Source organism: Octopus bimaculoides, chromosome 6 (genome assembly GCF_001194135.2).
Source record: "Octopus bimaculoides isolate UCB-OBI-ISO-001 chromosome 6, ASM119413v2, whole genome shotgun sequence".
Lineage (NCBI taxonomy): Eukaryota > Metazoa > Mollusca > Cephalopoda > Octopoda > Octopodidae > Octopus > Octopus bimaculoides.
In genome coordinates, this window is record NC_068986.1 from 23,068,108 (window position 1) to 23,071,398 (window position 3,291).

Below are 3,291 nucleotides of genomic sequence, written 5' to 3' on the forward strand. Positions count from 1 at the left end.
CTGTGGACCATTTGCGGTACACGAGTGAAGTGCATTACAACAGAGTGAGTGCGAACGTCTGAAAATCTGCGATAAAGATTCTAATTACGAATTAGCAATTGGGGAAAACGACAATGGTAAAGATGTTAATTTTCATCATCACCACCACCACCTTGTTATAGATTAACATTAATATGTTCTACTCTAGGCACAGGCCCAAAATTTTGGAGAAGGGATCCAGTCGATTAGATCGACCCCTGTATGCAACTGCTACTTAATTTATCGACCCCGAAAAGATGAAAGGCAAAATCGACCTCGGCGGAATTTGAACTCAGAACGTAAAGACAGACGAAATACCGCTAAGCATTTCGCCCGGCATGCTAACGTTTCTTCCAGCTCACCGCCTTAATAGATTAACATTAATGCGAAGAATATATGTACAAAATACCATGCATTCACACACGAACATACGCGTATATAAATGTGAATGTGTATGTCTTTTTCTTTGAGTTTTATTTAAGTCCTTAAGAGAGTTCAAGCTGGTCGCTAACAAAGCGACAACACTCTTTAAGATAAGTGAGTTCCCGGTGTTTTTAAACATGTGGCTGAGTTGGATTATTGGTTGAACTGTCAATGCGTCCACCCAAGTATGTGCATCTGTTCAAATAAGAATCTCAGATGGAAAAGTTTTAGAATGTCTTACACATCTTCACTGTGCCACCGATAGATTGGATTTAGAGAATCCGCATCAGTTTCTTTTGCTTATTCTTTCGTCAAATCGGGTATTTCTTAGTTTTATGCATATTTGTTGGTACATAACCCAATGCACCTATGATGATGGATACGAATGAGAATTTATAGTCAGAGTACAAGAGCTGTATGTGTTTATGTATGTATGTGTGTATGTGTGTGTGTGTGCGAAGTACATTTATATACTTACGCCTGGTCCTGGAAGTCCACGAGCTCCAGCTTCCCCATCACGTCCATCTTCACCCTGAAATAAAATGGAAATTAGGTTTAATTATTAACAATACTTCGCTTTCTTTCATATCCCCCCTTTTTTTGTTTTGTCTTTAAATTCTTTAACCATTCACTCCTTTTGCTGGTCGTATTCCTCAAATCATTTTTAAATATCTTTTCATCACAAATTCTCCATTCCTTTGTCCATCTGTCGCTACTTAAAGCAAAAAAGATGTGTGGAAATTTAAGTTGCTTATAAGACAAACCGGTATCGTTCTCTCATTCTGGTCACTCATAATCGTGGCTGTAATTGTTAAGGGATAAACGAGCCATGAAATAAACAGACTTATGAGAAAAAGTGATTCGGCTGCAAAAATATCGACTTTTCTTTTTTTTTTTTTTTTTTTTTTTGCGGACATGATGTTAAGGAGATATCTAAATAAATGATTTGGGCCAAGTCAACGGGTTTGTTTATTTCCCCACCCCTTTTTTCTATAACACAATAGTATTTTGATGCCTTAGTGCAAGCTTCGAACCAAGCTATAGAAGACGCATATGCTAAAGCATCTTACTGTAGGATCATTCCTAAAATAGTAAATATTTCCACCACGAACTGCACTTTATTTTCTAATTCCTTCCGCTTTCGTAGCAGACATCCTTTTGGGTATTCTCGACATATGGAAAACATTTTTTGTTGTTATTTTAAATAATGATACGTAAATATGATGAGTTAATTTATATCTTACGTTGTTTCCGGCAAGTCCACTAGGTCCAGGGGGTCCACGAGGTCCAGGTGATCCCTAAAAATAAATAAAACATTTTTAAAATGCATAATATTCGATAAATATATGTTATATAAAAGTGTGTGTATGTGAGTGTGTGTAAATTTTCAAATCGAAATATATTTCAAAATTCAATTTTAAGATGTATAAGACATTAAGAAGTACTTACGGGTGGTCCGGCCTCTCCTGGGGCTCCACGTGGTCCTAAGTATCCTTGGGGTCCCTGGAGGTAAGAGCAAACAAAGATAAGTTAAAGCATATATAAGATAGTGTGTTTATGTCTGTGATTGTGTGCGTCTACAACTTAATAGGACATAAATTGTTTAAGGATTTAAAATACATAAAAATTTGCGAAACAGACCGTGCTAATTCATTGGATCTTCCAATTTGAGTTTCTTTTTTTTATGTATTCATTAATATTTACATATATTTCCAGCATTTTTTTTTTATAAATAGAACCCCTTATTTGTTGCAATACTTACAGGTGGTCCTGGAGGTCCATTGCTACCACGAGGTCCGGGATATCCAGCACTGTAACTTGGGCCAGGTCTTGCAAAGCTTTGTCCTTTTTCGTCATAGCCGCCTCCAGTGTAAGGGGGTTGTCCCTGGACCTAATTTTAGAAAAAAAAATTAAAGACAATTTTTAAATGGTTCATAAAACTCGTTGGTATATTTGAAAGAAAAGAGTTAAAGATTTATTCATCACTGTAATTGTAACAGCCAGGTGGCTGTTGTTAGATATTTAGCAGTGCATCATGGGAATGTTAAGTCGAATTACTGTGATTAAACGAGTGTAGACAGGGGAGATGATCAGAGAAAAGATAGGAATTTAATAGTGACTGAGAATGAGAAAAAAATAGGAGAAGGGTTGAGATAAAGAAAAACAGAAAGAGTGAGTGTGTGGGCGGTGAGAAAAAGTTATGGTGTCTATCGTAAAATATAAAATTCAACTTACACTAGTGGGTGAATCAGATTCAACCTGTGGTCCGGAAAATAAGGGAGAGAAGAAAAAAAAATTATTGGTTATAATTTCTCTCTGTATTAACGTGTGATAACGGAAAATATATGAATGAAGAGAATAATAGGATAGTGGAATAAATAGATATGCAGAATAAATGATTTATTACGGAATAAATTAATAAATGAATCGATCTATTAATGAGTATAGGTTATAAAGAACTCAAGGAATATCTGAATGACGATGTCAGCCAAATAATGATGCAAAAGAATAAACAAATAAAAAACTAAAGGAATGACTGACTGGATATAAAAGAGTGAAGAAATGACTGATTGTATATATATATATATTTCTTCGTTAAGTTAAGTGATGTTGTTCTTTCTCCTAATATTCTTGAACGTCTTATTCCATTTAATAGTTGATTACACTATCTTTATATATGTTTTATTTTTCCTGATCTACAGAAATTATTTCTCCAATTGACGTTTTATGCCTTCAACTTGACAAATGTTTATTGTTATTATGATTATTATTATTATAAAACTTTGACACTTATTCATTTATTGTACTAAATTTTGCTTAAACGTACAGATTTTTCTACTTTTCTTATTT

General features: G+C 34.5%; 1 protein-coding gene across 1 annotated transcript in view; it reads right to left on the reverse strand.

Moving 5' to 3' along the window:
• LOC106868323 (collagen alpha-1(I) chain) overlaps positions 1-2,841 on the reverse strand; it is a gene marked incomplete at its 5' end in the record, with an annotated part of 30,636 nt that extends 27,795 nt beyond the window's left edge. Inside the window, 5 exons of the mRNA XM_052968423.1 lie at positions 920-973; positions 1,686-1,739; positions 1,891-1,944; positions 2,204-2,332; positions 2,677-2,841. Coding sequence (XP_052824383.1) covers positions 920-973; positions 1,686-1,739; positions 1,891-1,944; positions 2,204-2,332; positions 2,677-2,841 — 456 coding nt within the window. The remainder of the gene's footprint in view (positions 1-919; positions 974-1,685; positions 1,740-1,890; positions 1,945-2,203; positions 2,333-2,676) is intronic.
• Between the last annotated feature and the right edge of the window lie 450 nt (positions 2,842-3,291).